The sequence below is a fragment of the Festucalex cinctus genome, chromosome 19 (assembly GCF_051991245.1).
Source record: "Festucalex cinctus isolate MCC-2025b chromosome 19, RoL_Fcin_1.0, whole genome shotgun sequence".
Lineage (NCBI taxonomy): Eukaryota > Metazoa > Chordata > Actinopteri > Syngnathiformes > Syngnathidae > Festucalex > Festucalex cinctus.
This window is the reverse complement of record NC_135429.1, coordinates 10,584,985-10,599,563: the sequence shown is the minus strand read 5'-3', so window position 1 is coordinate 10,599,563 and position 14,579 is coordinate 10,584,985. Positions and strand designations below refer to the sequence as shown.

Here is a 14,579-nt window from a genome sequence, read left to right as displayed (position 1 = left end):
GCCGTCTGCGGCGGCGGTAGTGGCAGCAGGAGGAAGCGGAGCATCCCGGTGGTCACCTCCAGCAGCGGCGGCGGCGGGCCGCCCGTCGCCAAGACCCTGGTGAACAAGACGGTTAAGCCGGAAGAGACGAAGAAAAGAAACGCCAAGAAAGTGGGGGAGAAGGTTTGACGTTTGAAGTTGTTGGAGGCGAGCGTCGGTTAGCTTGTTTAGCTAAATTGAATTAAGTTGATTCGAAACAATACAAGGACGCCATTTTGTCATAATTCAATTGGCAAGGCTAATCGCTGAGCTAATGACATGTAACCTTCAAACTTGTTCGTTTTCGATTTCCAAACTCACGAAAAATATCCATGTACTGCCATTACATTAATAGCCATTACATTAATAGCTTACTCATAAGTAATTTGACGAGAAAATATGTATGCATGGTAAGCAATTAAAATGATTTATTGGCACTATAATAAATTTTCAGCTGTACACTTGAACAACCCTGCCAACTATAAACACTAAATGACTGTTAATTTCTAGTCTGAACATTGCAAAGGCAGTTTGTATATTGTAACATGTTTATCATCTTTCAACAGAAGCCTCAGCCCAATGGACAGCCTGCTGCTGCTTTGGTAGTGCAACGGGAAGTCAAAGTCCCCGAGGTGCTTTCCAAGCTGCGCCCGCCATCCATCAAAACCCGGAAGGTACGTTGGCCGTCCCTTCTTTTGGCACATACATCTGATTATGCTTTCTTTTGTGTGCTTGTTGACAGGCGCCTGAAGCGCAGCTCCCCGTGCAAATGAAAAAAGACAAGAAGAAAAGCAAGACGAGTGTAAAACCGGCACAGTATGTGATCACGCATGACGGGAAAGAACCTGACGAAGGTCCGCACTACCAACAATGTGTTAAATGTTCACGGTATCTTATCACATGTTGTAAATGCGCACTATTAAAGATGATCTCAAGGTATGAGATCGCGTTCGTTTCTTGGTTTCCAGGCGCGTGGGAGACCAAAGTCAGTAACCGTGAGAAGAAGCAGCAGCGACGGAAGGACAAGGGGCCCGAGTCCTACAGTGGCCCGGAAGGGACGCATGCTGCCAAGAGCCACGTGGAGTCCACCGGCAACGTAAAGAAGAAAAACAGAGGCGCTAACGGTATGGTCGAGTTTAGGGCCCGGCCGATATGCATTTTTTGAGGCAGATACCGAGTATTGACAGGAACAAAATACTGATTTCCAATTATTTAAAAATGTAGAATGAGTATAATTAACTTTTTCAACGGGTGCCACTTACGCACAAACTTTCGCGAATAATGCATGTTTCCGGAATGAAGTAGCATGAAACTCCACTTTTGTACCTCCTTATTTCAGAGTCTCACAACTCAAGATCAGCCACCAAAGCGTCATCCAGCCAAGGAGGCGACAGCGTCACCAGCGGAGGTTGGACTGACTTCACCGCCAAGATCCCGCCGACCCAAATGGGTTCCACCGACACGACCAAGTGGGGTTCCCACTACCGCACCCGAGCCGAACCCCGCTCCTGGACCCAGGACTTGCAAGGTGGCGCTCAGAATTGGGTGGCCAGCACAAAATCGGACCTCAACCCGGTCCCCTTGTCCATGCTGCGAATGAACGCGGCGGCGGGTAGGATAAACGTTCGACGCCTGGTCGCACGTCCTGTCTCGAGGCCCTACCGCCATTCTTCATGTTTGAATCACATTGTTTTCACCAGAGCCTCTGTCCAAGTCCGTGGAGCTGCAGTGGACGAGTCACGCTGATGACGAATGGTGCAGTACAAGTGAGTGTGTTCAACTCCGTCCTCGTCACTTGATCGTTGCACGTTTCATTACATGAGTGTGCCGCAGACGGCGTTGATCCCAGCTCTGACTGGAACGCCCCTGCGGAACACTGGGGCAACTACGAGGAGCCCCCTGTGCTGATCAGGGGGATGAAGGAACGGACCCCGACCAACAAGGTCCGACTTTTCAAAATCGTAATATTGCCATGCCAGATTAGAAGGGGGGGAAAAAAACATTGATGGTGTTATAGGTGTCAGAGGTCGAGAAGAATGTCGGGGATCCAGCGGGGGGTGCCGCAAAGTCCAAGAAGAAGAGGAAAAAGAAGAAGACAAGCGAAGAGGAGGCTCAGGCAAGACATATTTTGGTTATTACGTCATTATATGAGGTCACATTGACAAAATAATGGGATTGTAAAAATGTGTTAACATCTCTTTAAATGCAAACAGTAGGGAGCGAAATGTGTTACTGTCTCTTTAAATAATTGCAAAATGGTGGAAAATGAGTATCTTTCTCTTTAATTGAAAGTGTTATGATTGACTGATATTAGGCAGTAAAATTGGCGCCCAAACCTGAAGTTGTTCCCGTTGTTGCCTCCAAAAAGCCAAGCATATCATCGTCATCCCGGAGTAAGTCAGAATTTTAATTCTCAAGCTAAAGACGAGCAAATAGAATGTTGAAGCGTCCATTTTGTGTTTGGTAGAGCGACCTGAGCAGAACGCGGTGGCGGCGCCAGCGGCGGAGACGGCAAAAAAAGACAAGAAAAAGGTCAGGAGGGAAACCTAAAAGTCACATGACGACTTCTTTTTCAACCTTTTTATGCAAATGATTGTGGAATTTGTCGTTATGCAATAATGAGCAGCTTCTTTCCGGAATACGGTTTTTATCCAATTATTGATTATAATGAGGCGAAGAGGATCACTTGCGTGATGCGCTGGAATGCGGCGAGGGGGAGATCCTGCGGACTTGCGTCTAATTTGCACTATTTTTGCTGCACACTGAACTTTTGATGTATTTTTGTCATTTATTGAGAATATTTTGGTTTCATTTTTTGCACTTGTTTGTTTACACTTTGACTGATTTCCCTGCTGTCCTTGTAAAAAAAAAAAAAAAAAAAAAAAAAAACAACTGTAATGTTGACATTTTTTGTGACTTGACGAGTATTGAAGGACTCCATGTTAAGTGAAGTCAATTGAATTTCCCTTGAGGGATTATTAAATGTCAAATACAGTTAAAACTCCTTTAAGGGGACAGTAAAGGGAAATTTTTAGGTTTAAAAATTGTAATGTAATTTTAAATTGAGAAAACTGGAATTTTAAGTTGTAATTTAAAATTTTAATATTTTTTATATTTTATAGTTGAATTTAAAAAACAATTTCTAAATCAGTTAAGAGCTACTATGAGGTATTTTCATGTGAAAATTAATTCTATGTTAATTTAAAAGTAATTTAAACTCAAGAAACAAATTTAAAATAAAGAACCACTAGGGGCAATAACCAATTAAAAATTAAGATTCAATCAACCACTATCATGTCATTGTAGCATGGGGAAAAACATGTTAACTGGGGCGAGAAAGACATGAAAAAAGATGAAAGTAAAATGAAGAGCCACGAGGGTGTCATGTAAAAATGAAGTCACAAGGAGGCACTGTAAAAAGACATTTTGAAATGAATATTTTAAATTTACTGTTCTATAACTGAGTGAGTGTAAAGTGGGATTACCTCATCAAGCGCCATCAAGTATTGAATCTTTTATTTTATTTGTTTCTGCTCCTAAATTTGAATGCTGATAATCCATAACAGCAAAGCGATTGTGATCAACCTGAACTGGTCGTTATGGTCAAAAGGATGCTCACTCAAGCCTGCTGTGAGGATTTTTTGTTTTCCCCAAGTGATTATTGTTTTGTGAATGTATAGCACTAGCAGCTTTAATTGGAACATGAAAAACAACAACCAACCAACCGCGGGAATTTGTTTCCGTTGCCTTAATCTGTCGTTAGTTGTATATAACAGTGCACCGGCGACCTGTTTTTTGTTTTTCAGTGGTTTCCTTCCAATTGTAAGTTTTGATGTCAACTGAGTCTTGCATGATTTTGAGAAATAAGAATACGAATAGGAAGACTTGTGAATTGAAAGCAGCAGCAGCTTTGCCTGTTTGGCTATCCAGTGTGTAGAATATTTTTTTTTAAATTAATGAAAAAAAAAAAAAAAAAAAAAAGGCAAAGTGTTTGTAGATTTAAAAATAAATGTCACTAGGCAGAGGCGGGGGCTAGATTTTTACTGATTGAATCCTTGTATTTGTATAATTTAATAATTTGTCTGGAAGAAAATACTTTGTTTATTCAGGTGATACAAATGATGTTTGTATGTATAAAAATGTACAAATAAATTGCTTGATTTTACACTTGGGTGATCATGAACGTGTTTGTATTTCAATTTGTGTTAACTTTTTAGTTGACTTTTTACCAGTGTATGAAAAGGAGCCCAGGCTGAACATGGTACTCTCAGGTAACTTCAGACCAACTTTGATCATTCAAGAGCTGATTGTGAGTTTTTGCGATTCTGGCTAATCATTCAGACCATTCCTTCCATTCATTCAGTTTCTTTCCATTGGCGCTGGTCTTTTCTCTCCATTTTTATGCTGTCTCTGGCATTTCGAGGTGGTTAAGTGAGGTCACATTTCGCCCAGTGAAGTGTGTCAAACGAAAATTTGAGAGTCCGAAAGAGAAAAGCATTTTGTTGACGATCAGACGTGTCCAAACGCTTTAAACAGAAAGTGAGTTTTAAGTTTCTTGGCGTGAGACGCACAATCCTTGACATCACGCCAGTAAGGAGAACAGTTTGGGTTGGTGTGCAACTGCTGACTTTCATCAAATACATTTGGGGTCAGGTAGAAAACCATAAATGAAGAGCAATCAACTATTTCTCTGAACACTGCATCTGGCAGGAAAGTAGTTTGTCATTAACTCTTAAGTGGTGGACGTGTTTTCTATACTGCCATAATGGCAACAGATGTGTCGGAACGTTTGAAACAGAAAGTGAAAGTCTCTTGGCGTGAGACTCATAATCCTTGACGACACGCCAGTAAGAAAAAAAGCTTGAATTTACATTCATTTGTTCAAATGCGCACCTTTATAAACTACATTCGGGTAAAAAAAAAAATCAAGAACTTGCAATCTTTTCCAAATTGATTCAGAATTTGTCTGACATTAATTAACATCTGATTAATCCTTAATCCTTTTTCAGGCAATAAACGTGTGTTCTATTTTATGCCAAATTCAAATAAGTGGAGTCATTTCTCATTCTGGCAAACATATACAAAGAGTTAATTGTTGTTCGGGAAAAATCTGTAACAATACGTTTTTCGAGATAAAAGAGACAGTCAACACATTTATTGAAAGGCCACCAACAAACTATGTGATGATGATTACTAGATACAAAGAAAAAAATCACAAATTGAACGGACGGAAGAAAGGAGCTTGATTTAAAATAATAATAATAATACTGTACATCAACACCAGCAGAGAGAGAGATATTTAATAATGAATGTTTTAACTCATTGTCGTGTTTGCATGAGCTTCCTATTGTCACCACTAGAGAGTAGCAGAGGCCTAATAAAGCCAAGCCATTGATCGTCCATCCATCCATTTTCTGAACCGCTTGCTCTTCACAAGGGTCGCGGTCAAACCAAAACATTTCCTTGAAGTGAAATACACCGTACAGACATTCTTTGATGTCTTCGTCTTGTTTTATGCGCCATAGATAACAAATTTGCTCAATATGTGTCAACTCGGCCCCTTTCTGTCCGCAAATAACCTCTCGCTCGTTCTCTTTCTATGTGTATATGCTGACTGGGCTCGTGTTGCATTCAAGTGCTCGGGATGCCGGTTGTAGAAAGGATAGTGCCTGGTGCTCTGGTGAATGGAGGCAGCGAGGCGGACGCCAATGGGCGTAATTCTGGCATCCGACAAACGCTGACCTTTGTGGAACACGGCAGACCTGTAGGGATTAATTACAGTACAGATGGCTTTTGGGGTAAGGGGGGTGGGGGGGTAGTATGGCGCAAGGTGGCCAAAGTTCACTCAGAGGAGAAGAGCAATTGATATTTGCCTCAGGGTTTCATAAGAAACTGCAAGACAAGTTAAAAAGTGTTATGTCTGTGAATTGGTGGCTCCATCTGTCAATTTGCTAGTTGGTCTGTCAAAATCTCAATTTGTCAGGATTTCAGTCGCTCTATCTGTAATCATTCACGATTATGTATTATTATTTATTATTTGTTTGTTTATTTATTTTTATCGGCTAAGCTAACGGTATATTTTGTTGTTATTTTGCTGTTGAGAGATAAAAGTTATTTGTCAATACACTTTCATTCAACTCCCAAGTACGGTTTCCCTTTTGGACTTTTGTGTTTGTTGAGTCCATTTCGGAGGGTTCACAGAGTCCTAACAGATTGTATGTCTATAGACCCTGTTCGGTCTCTTTCTCTCCTAGACGTACACTAAAAGTAACAAGGACACTAAATCATCCCTGTTGCTCGGAAACTTGTCTATTTTGTCTTCACTGGGGTCTTCTTAATCACAAATTTCAGTCCTTGAAAGTTTTTTTTGTTTTGTTTTATATTCAGAGTTATGTAACAAACACATGTTGGCTTGAATAAAGGGTGGGGAAGTGGATTGATTCCCTGTTGAGGGTCATGTCCGTTTTCACGAGTCCTCCGAGTAATATTTGAGTATTTTTAATGGCATGAAATTGTAAAGCAGTGAGAAGCTAACCTAACATCTAAATTTTTCACTCGGTCTTCTTAAACGACACAAACAGATGGACTGAAATGCAGGACAGTCACGGAATATCCAAAATCAAAGTTGTTTTGTTCACAAAATTTGTCAAAAGTGATCAGCATATGGCAGCTATCAGCTGTCGGCTAGCACGAGAAGCTAGCTACAGCTTCATTCAATGCGCTCTCACAAATGAATGACATCAGTCTGAGAATATTAAAAATACAAATCATTTTGTTAACAAATAGTGAGTGGTAAGTTAACTGCCGTTTTGCTTGGTCCATGGTCTGTTTACTTGCAAAACGTTTGTCAGTATAGGCACTTCCTGAAAGTCCTTTCAAACCACAAACAGGAAGTGAAAACCTACCAAAATAAAAGTGATAACGGCGCTAAATGTAGCTAAGAAGACTAAGCAACACACCCAAAATTGTCCCTAACGAACCGGTTTCATGTTTGGCATTTGAAGTCTGCGATGTGTTGTTGGAGATGGTTTGGAATCGGCCTCCTGTGGGAACGAGGGAATTCTTGCTTCCTTGTATAAGCAGGCTCCACAATATGGGACTACAGCAGGCTCGGGTTCAAGGAATGTTGGGAGGGGGTGGACAAAAGGAGGTTCACTGACATCCCGTCCCGAGTGGGAGGGAGTCATGTGATTGTTAATTACTCAAGCGCGACTTAGCTCGTGTCCAAATTCTTTACCGTCTCAAATTAATCCCGAGATGTCACGCTGAGATCAAAGCCAGTCATTCAGTTACTCCTGAATAATTATGTAAGGATTTTTCTTTTCTTTATTTTTTAGACTGGTCCACCAGTCAGTTTCTTGGTTGGTTAGTAGGCTTGTCCGTCTGACTGTTGGTTCCTCCACAGTACAGTGACCTGTCAGTTTGTTGGCGAGTCTTGTCAGTCAGCTGGTTAGTCTGCCGGTCTGTCTGTCTCACTCTACAAACAACCTTAAATAGTGTTTGCTGTTTTAACCGGCAGCTGTGCGTGTCGGCCATACAGCTGGACGGCGTCCCGCCGATTTTCACACGGGCGTCGTCTCCGTCTTCCTCGCTAGACTCTCTGAACCCTCGAGGAGGATGATAAGTCTTAAGAGCTCGTACGAGGGCCGTTCAAAGGCATGTTTACAAGACCAAACAATCGCTCATCCTGTGTCTTAATGGCTTCTCGGGCTGCCCGCCGTTATCTCCACACCACGCAGACGTCATCTTAAAAAAAAAAAAAAAAGTCTACGTGAGGTCAACCATCCTGACGGCCTATTGTTCCTTTGGTCATCACATGGCGGGTCAAGGCCGCAGAGCAGTCTGGAGCGGGAAAGCGGGCTTTGTTTATCCGGACGAGAGGACGGCAAGAGGCGGAAAATGTGACCGTGTCGGAGAAGTTTCACGTTGCAAACAGAAACAGCGGGAGCTCGCGCCATCCCTGGAGAGGAAACTCCTGTGATTTTTTGTTTTTGTTTTTTTTTTTTGAGAATTTGACATGATAACAAAAAGAACAGAACTTGAAACGCTGGAAAAACATGCTAATGTAGCCCCTTAACTCATTCACTTCCAGCCATTTTTACTGAAGCCAACTCACTTCGCTCACTTGTTTTACTGGATTTTTGCAAGGCCCACAGAATATTTTCTTTTGCTGTAAAAACATGGGACCTGCGAAAAAAAAAGATTAGAGTCTCATCTTTCATGAGGGGAAAAAAAGTATATTTTTATCTTTTTCCGTTTTGCAGCAATTAGCATTAGATTATTAGCCATGTTTCATAATTATTCACAAATATGTTTCCAATTGTGGGGAAACAGCTTGTTTTCAACATGGCCCTGGTTGATCTCTTATACTCTGCTGCCACCTGGTGGCCGTTTTTTTAATTACAACCATTTTTTTCCCTACCCGTTCACTGCAGTTGAGAGGCTGCATCAAAGCCTTCTGTATGCTCTAGCTTAAAAAAAACACACACAAAAAAACACGTCTTTGGGACAGTTATACCATTTAAAGTAGAACGTATTTATACGTCTTTGGGAGCAAATGAGTTAAGTAGTAAGGTACCTTTGTTAGAAGTGGGGTACCAAAACAGACATTCTTTGCCCTTGTGTAATTCTATTCCATCTTTGCATCCAATTTACATGAATTTCTTGGTTTAAGAAGTAGGATCCATATATTTTCTGTTTTTTAATACTTCTATTTACAAAATTTGTGCTCAGCTGATCCATACCAAACGTTACTTTTTGTGACAGAACTTTCCAATTAAAACAAACAAGTTCTAAGTTTTTCCCGTCGGAAATTCCTTCCTCTTCATGCTGTGTCCATACAATAACGACAAATAAACATCTCGACACGCTCCAAAGAGTTGCGCACAAAAGAGTCTGGCTAGCCTAACCTATACACAACTGTACACATTTGTGGCGTCGTCCACATTCTGAAAATTGTGAAGACGCTGCAAAAACAAAAAAACAACAACACACACTCACTTCCTGCTGACTAGCGTCTGATTTTTTTTTTTCGTGAACAAATGCAACAGTAGTGAATGTGAGCCCGAAGGCCATTGTGTTACATTTGTTTGTGTAGCCTCACTTGAAAGATTTCCATCGTCCGAGACCTGTGGGGGTGATACCGGGTGAGGGAGTGGGGGTCATTCTAAACTGAGTTGGAACAGGAACTTGTGCTGGGAAGATGGGGAAAACGGGGCCTTCGTGGATGTTTGCTCATGTTGCAGTCGGGCTTACGGTTTGATTGCTTAGTTGGAAAATGTAGATATCTCTTTGATTGGGATTTTTTGGGGGTATTTTTAGATGTTTTTATTTAGTATTTAGTATTCATGTCTTAGTATATTTGTAAGTTACTCTATTTTCACTTTTTTTTTAAATATGTATTTACATTTATTTCATGTTTTTTCCCATACACACTTAACATGCATTATAATATAATTATTATCATGATTAATATTTTGTTATTATTAAATGTATTAATATTTTTAATTGTATTTTCAACAGTATTTAGCCATATTTCAAAGGAATTTCTTTTATTCATTTGTTTTTTAAAATAATTTTATTTTTCCAGTTATTAAAAAAAACTTTTGTATATACTGTATTGTATATATGTATATATTGTAAATTTTATCTTTATTATACTTATTTTATCATATGCTTCTGTGAGTATTAAGAAAAATGCCACAGAAATTGAATTTTTTTTTTTTTTTTTTTTTACAATTACAAGAATAATTAAATGTTTTTTTTTATCATTTTTTTTTAACATAATTTATATTTTAGTTAACCTTCTTTCGGGTGTTCAACTTTTATTGGGAATCATACAAACAAAAAACAACAAGTCTGTTTTGGCTGGTTTTAGTCTGTATAAAGGTCAAAAGTGTGATTGTTCTTGAACGTCTCGTCAAACTTCAGACTTGAACTTGAGGACAAGTGGAGGAAGGGCGTCCACGTCAAGTGGAGCTTTCCAGATGTTTTGCCGAGGACGTGTTGGAGAGCCTTTAAAACAAAAACAACCCCATGTTACCTCTCCGGAGGGAGCGCATACACACACATACAAAATACATGATTAGACATCATGCTTCATGTTACAGAACGTGAATGCTACTTAATCAAAGGCTAGATCTATATTGCATAGCTCAAGTGAGCCATCTCTCATGCTGGCTGTCAGGAGGGAGTGCATACACATGCAAAGTACATTTTAGTGAAGAGACTTATTTTAGTGTTGTATGCTACTTATATAAAGCTGAAATTAATTACTAGACAGTACAAGTGAGGCAGTTCCCATTTTTATCTCAGGATGGAGTGCATACAGATACACACAAAATTAATGTTAATGTTGAATCATCATATTTGAGTGTGATTATGCATGCTAGTAAATCGAAGACTGGATTTACACTCCTTGATTCAAGTCAGCAAACTCCAATTTTTATCTTAGGATGAAGCGCATACGCGTACAAAACGCCAGCCTAAGTTGACACAAATAACATGAAACAGCCGGCTGAGCCCTGGAACGGCCTTCTCACTATCATGCTGTTTCCTGACTGGTTTCCCTGTTTGCACGGCGAAACTTCCCAGAAAGTTCCCTCCCGGCTCGGACTAGCGATAAAGGTTCAAATGTGGGAAGAAAAACACCAGCCAAAACATTAGGTACGCCCGTGCTGCTGTATCAGCACTATTCATTGAACATTTTCTCGTGTGGCTCCCTCTGGGTTGTCGGCTTTCAATCATTCCCAAACAATGGGACTCCCGGGAGGAGGTCTCGTCTTGGTCTCCCGCTGCACCTGCAAGTCAACACCGAGCAGATGTGAACTTTTCAAATGTTGGCTTGGAGGCCGTGTGAAGCAAGTAGTAATGCTTAAAGGTGTACGTAGAGTCAGTGAGGAATCATACGGCATAGTTTATTACTGTGTGGGCAGTACTAAATCACATCTGGATCTGTACTACATAGGTAAAATGACTGAATTCAGTTGTTTACTTTCAGGATGGAGAGCATGCACACTTGTCAGGAGGGAGTGCATACAGATGCACAAAAAAAATCTGAATGAATATTTTTGAGGGGTTGCTTGCTGCTGTACAATTAAATGTTGGATTACACTACATAGTGCAAGTGACCCAATTCTAGGTAATCTCTGAACAGAGTGCATACACACGCAAGACATACATTGGTGAGGAATCATACAGCATAGTTTCATGTGTGCATGCTGCCATAGCTAAAGTTGAATCTATAGTGCAATGATCCAAATTGCAATTTCAGTTTCCCATGTCAGTGGGGAGTGCATACATTCACACAAAAAATGCATGCTAGTCAGGAATTGTACTGAATTTTGCAATATGTGAATGCAACAACATCCAAGCTTGGATGTGCAGTTAATTCAAGTGACCTGTTTATTTTTTTATCTCAGGATGAAGTGCATACACACACAAAAATGCATGTTAGTGAGAAATGGTCACATTTTATTTCGTGTTAATTTTACTGTATGTTAGTTTGCATCGATACGACATAATTAAAATCACCCAACTGAGACTTTTAGCCCAAGATGGAGCGCATACGCAACACAATGTCAGTAAAACTCCATACTGGATTCTATACTACAGTGTTCATACTGCTATAGCTGGTGCCGGATATATACTTCACTTTTCCAATGACCCAATTCTAATTTTATCTTGGGATGGAGTGCATACATATACACACAAATACGTGTTATCAGGCGTCTTATGACGTATTACGCTGTGTGAATTGCACTATAGCTAAACCATGGATGTTGCATTCATAGGACAGTTTTGATTTTCACTCAGGGTGGAGTGCATACAAGCACAAAATACTGATTAATAAGGCATATCATGTTTTACTGTTTATGAGGTGCTAGAAAAGGCTAAATTGTGCACTATATTGGTTGCTAATTTTTATCTGAGGATGAAGCACATGCGTTCACACAAAATATGTAAACAGCTTTTTTTGATGAGCTGTTAAGTTACATTTTTGATTTTTTTTTTCATCTCAAAGTTGCATGTCAGGAGGGAGCGCATACACACTCACACAAGCAAGTATCAGAATTAGCAGAAAGGTCACGGCCGGCCGTGTCCTCAACTGTACTTACAACCTCGTCCCATCTCTTTTGCTCATCAGGACCAATCAGAGCGACCAGTTTTGAGAGAGCTGCCTGTGAAACAATCCGACACTTGACCGGTCGCCAGTGGGGAGGGCGGGGGGGAATTCCTTCAGCTTGTTCTACATGTGCAATGGGAACTGTATGACCTCCTGGAAAGAGCCAAAAAAAAAAAAAAAAAAGGACATTTCCTCGCTGCGTTCCCTGCGTGATGCTCTCAAGTGGACATTCCTGCTGCCAGAGGGAATCATACATCAAGCGGCGTGACCTTTGAAGTCTTTTGTGTTCAAGCCCCCTGAAAATTCCCCAGATTAAGCACAACAAATCAAAGGCAGGAAGCCATTTTGGCCCCATTAGGGTTGATTGTTATCAGAAATAAATAAAAAAATGGCACTTTGACAAATGAGCTTTATTGAAATTTGCACAATTTTCAAGATTTTGAGGCAACACACCAAAAAAAAAGAAAAAAGAAAAAAAAAAAGACGCTCATTAAACTGAGCCTGTCGGAGGTCAGCGAGGAGGCGGCGTACACGTCATCACGCCTCCCTCACATATGTCCTCACTGCCACCACGTCTCCCATGATGCACCTCTGCAAGAGCACACAATGGGACACAACATTAGGTACAACTGCATCAACACATTAAAAACTTCAAATATATACAAATACTTATTTTAAAAAAAATGCAGAAATGCAGTTATTTTTTGAAACCCTGTTTCATTCATTCATTTAAAAATATGTAATCCTTTTTATTATTATATGACTTTACAGCGCTTTTATATTATTAGCTAATGGGAGCTAACATTTATCAGCATCATTATAGGCTATTACCAATATTTTTAAATAAATATATATAATTTATTATTTAGTTGATGGGAGCCAATAATTCTGAAAAATATTTTTTAGTTAATTATAGTTACCATTTAATATTTTATAAACAAACTGACAAAGCATTATTAAAAACAATTTAGATTTTTTTTAAGTTTTTTTTTATATGAAAAAGTAAAGATGTCTTCCTTTTATACTTATTTTTTTATGTTGATAATATTAACTTTAAGACAAAAAAATCAAAAAGATACATTTTATCATTTAATGTAATTTGAGGAAAAAATACAAAAAAAAAAATCTTCCTTTGGTATTTATATATCCTAAAAATGTATATATTTATAATACAGTATGACCTCTTTCTTCGCGAACCACACCCTAAATAAAATCAATGCACTGAAGCGCTCACCGCTATTAATTTGCCGTCAGTGACTTCCCTCTCGATGCTCGTCTCTTTGCCGTCCCAGCTCTGCTTTTGCACAAGTTTGCCATTTTCCAAGCTGATGACGGTCTGCGCACACAGACAAGCCGTTTGGGTCAGTGGACGCGTGAGAATGAAGAGAGAGAGAGAGAAAGCAAGTGCTGGGATTCGAACCCGCGTCTTCCTGTCGTCGGCGGTGGTCTCCTCGAAGGGCTCGTTGAGCTTGAATTTGATCTCAGACGTCTTGAACGTGCTCTGCGTCTTCATGCTGACGGTGCCCTGGTCGTCCACCGTCACGATCAAGCTGGGCTTGGTGCGATTGCCCACCTGCCGGACCGCGAAGCCGACGCCTGCGCACCAGCACGAGCACAAGGTAAGACAACTACGTCGTATTTAAGAGAAGAAAATGGCAGTTGTGTAGAAAAAAATAATATTCCAAATGGCTGTATGTTAATAATTGTACAGTTAGGTGAAAATAACTTTTTTTTTTTTTTTTTTATCCTACCAATTGCTTTCATGTAGTCGTCAAAGTTATCGCTGGAAACCATCTTCCACGTGCCGACAAACTTCTCAACCATGGTTGCAAATGTTTTTGTTTTTTTCTTATATTCCAAACTTGTGCGTAAGCTCCCAAGTGTGACAGTGTAGTCAGTGCGTTTGTATTTATGAAGGGTGATGGCCCAATCAGAGCATGACACGTCATAGTAGCGAAAGCCCGCCCTTGGCTCCACTCAACTTGCTACTAGCATCTTTGGCTAACATTGCTCATGGCGAAGAAACGACAATATATTCCCTTTTATTGAAACTTAGCGGTAAGTGTCATTTGTTTTTGTCACATTTTACAAAAGTAGCCTGTTCGAAACGCACTGCCTATTTCAATGACAGTCGTCTGTTTGAAAGCGCTATATAAATAAACTTGAGTTGAGAAATCCAAAATGTGTCAGACTTAGTGTGTCATCCTTTACCACAACGAAGATAATTAAACACAGAAAGAATATTTATAACAGTAATTGCGAATAATATGTTGAATTAAAAAGCTAAATATTAAAAACCTGAAGTACTTTTCACGTTAGCCAATCACAACCGGTACGTCATAGAATAGGAAGCACAGAATTCTGTCCCCTTGTTTATTTTAGCTAGCAAACTTTGGATGAGTGTCAAGTTTATCATATTTAACACATTCAAACTTTG

At 39.9% G+C, this 14,579-nt stretch overlaps 2 protein-coding genes across 2 annotated transcripts in view; one reads left to right on the top strand and one right to left on the bottom strand.

Moving 5' to 3' along the window:
- Nucleotides 1-4,183, top strand: part of mtdha (metadherin a) — a 4,509-nt gene extending 326 nt beyond the window's left edge. Inside the window, exons 1-10 of the mRNA XM_077506868.1 lie at nt 1-162; nt 585-692; nt 761-872; nt 987-1,142; nt 1,358-1,630; nt 1,719-1,784; nt 1,852-1,961; nt 2,036-2,134; nt 2,333-2,411; nt 2,486-4,183. The exon at nt 1-162 is cut by the window's left edge and continues 326 nt beyond it. Coding sequence (XP_077362994.1) covers nt 1-162; nt 585-692; nt 761-872; nt 987-1,142; nt 1,358-1,630; nt 1,719-1,784; nt 1,852-1,961; nt 2,036-2,134; nt 2,333-2,411; nt 2,486-2,568 — 1,248 coding nt within the window. The 3' untranslated portion in view covers nt 2,569-4,183. The remainder of the gene's footprint in view (nt 163-584; nt 693-760; nt 873-986; nt 1,143-1,357; nt 1,631-1,718; nt 1,785-1,851; nt 1,962-2,035; nt 2,135-2,332; nt 2,412-2,485) is intronic.
- An 8,350-nt stretch (nt 4,184-12,533) lies between these two features.
- fabp4a (fatty acid binding protein 4a) lies at nt 12,534-14,062 on the bottom strand. The gene is made up of 4 exons (XM_077506266.1): nt 13,894-14,062; nt 13,563-13,738; nt 13,377-13,478; nt 12,534-12,733 (listed from the first exon to the last, which is right to left on the bottom strand). The coding sequence occupies exons 1-4, from the start codon at nt 13,964-13,966 to the stop codon at nt 12,680-12,682; spliced, it is 405 nt and encodes a 134-aa protein (XP_077362392.1). The 5' UTR covers nt 13,967-14,062; the 3' UTR covers nt 12,534-12,679.
- Between the last annotated feature and the right edge of the window lie 517 nt (nt 14,063-14,579).